The sequence below is a fragment of the Eimeria mitis genome, genomic scaffold (genome assembly GCF_000499745.2).
Source record: "Eimeria mitis Houghton genomic scaffold, Emh_scaff2866, whole genome shotgun sequence".
Classification (NCBI taxonomy): Eukaryota; Apicomplexa; class Conoidasida; order Eucoccidiorida; family Eimeriidae; genus Eimeria; species Eimeria mitis.
This window is the reverse complement of record NW_013571205.1, coordinates 4,432-4,922: the sequence shown is the minus strand read 5'-3', so window position 1 is coordinate 4,922 and position 491 is coordinate 4,432. Positions and strand designations below refer to the sequence as shown.

At 63.1% G+C, this 491-nt stretch overlaps 1 protein-coding gene across 1 annotated transcript in view; it reads right to left on the bottom strand.

Moving 5' to 3' along the window:
• The window catches only part of EMH_0059700 (uncharacterized protein), a gene marked incomplete at both ends in the record, with an annotated part of 3,343 nt that overhangs the window by 1,555 nt on the left and 1,297 nt on the right, over positions 1–491 (bottom strand). The window contains one exon of the mRNA XM_013497707.1: positions 3–491. Within this exon, the coding sequence (XP_013353161.1) occupies positions 3–491 (489 nt within the window). The remainder of the gene's footprint in view (positions 1–2) is intronic.

The following is a 491-nucleotide window of genomic DNA, read 5'->3' as shown; positions in this document are numbered from 1 at the left end:
GGGCTGCTTCTTCTGTCTCTCCCTTCGCAGACGAATCCACGCCAGCTGCTGCTGCTGCTGCTGCTGCTGCAGCTGCTGCTGCGGGTGCTGGGGTCGCCGACCCTCCTGCTGCTGCTGCTGCTGCTGCTGCTGCTGCAGCAGACGGAGCAGCAGCTTGATGACTCGAGCCAGCAGCATTCGGTTCACGCGGGGGGCCGCTGTGGTTGCTGCTGCGGTGGTGCGAGCCAGCAGCAGCACCAGCACCAGCAGCACCAGCAGCAGCAGCAGCAGCAGCAGCAGGAGGACTCTCTTGCAGCACCGTCAGCCGGAAGCAAGGGGAGTGTACAGACACCCCACACTCCAGCAGCACAGCAGCAAACGTTCCTTTGCTTAGCAGCGCTTCTTCATCTACCTGCTGCACCTCTCCTGCTGCAGCAGCAGCAACAGCAGCAGCAGCAGATGCTGCTGCTGCTGACGATGGAGATGATGCTGCTGTTGCTCCTGCGTCACGC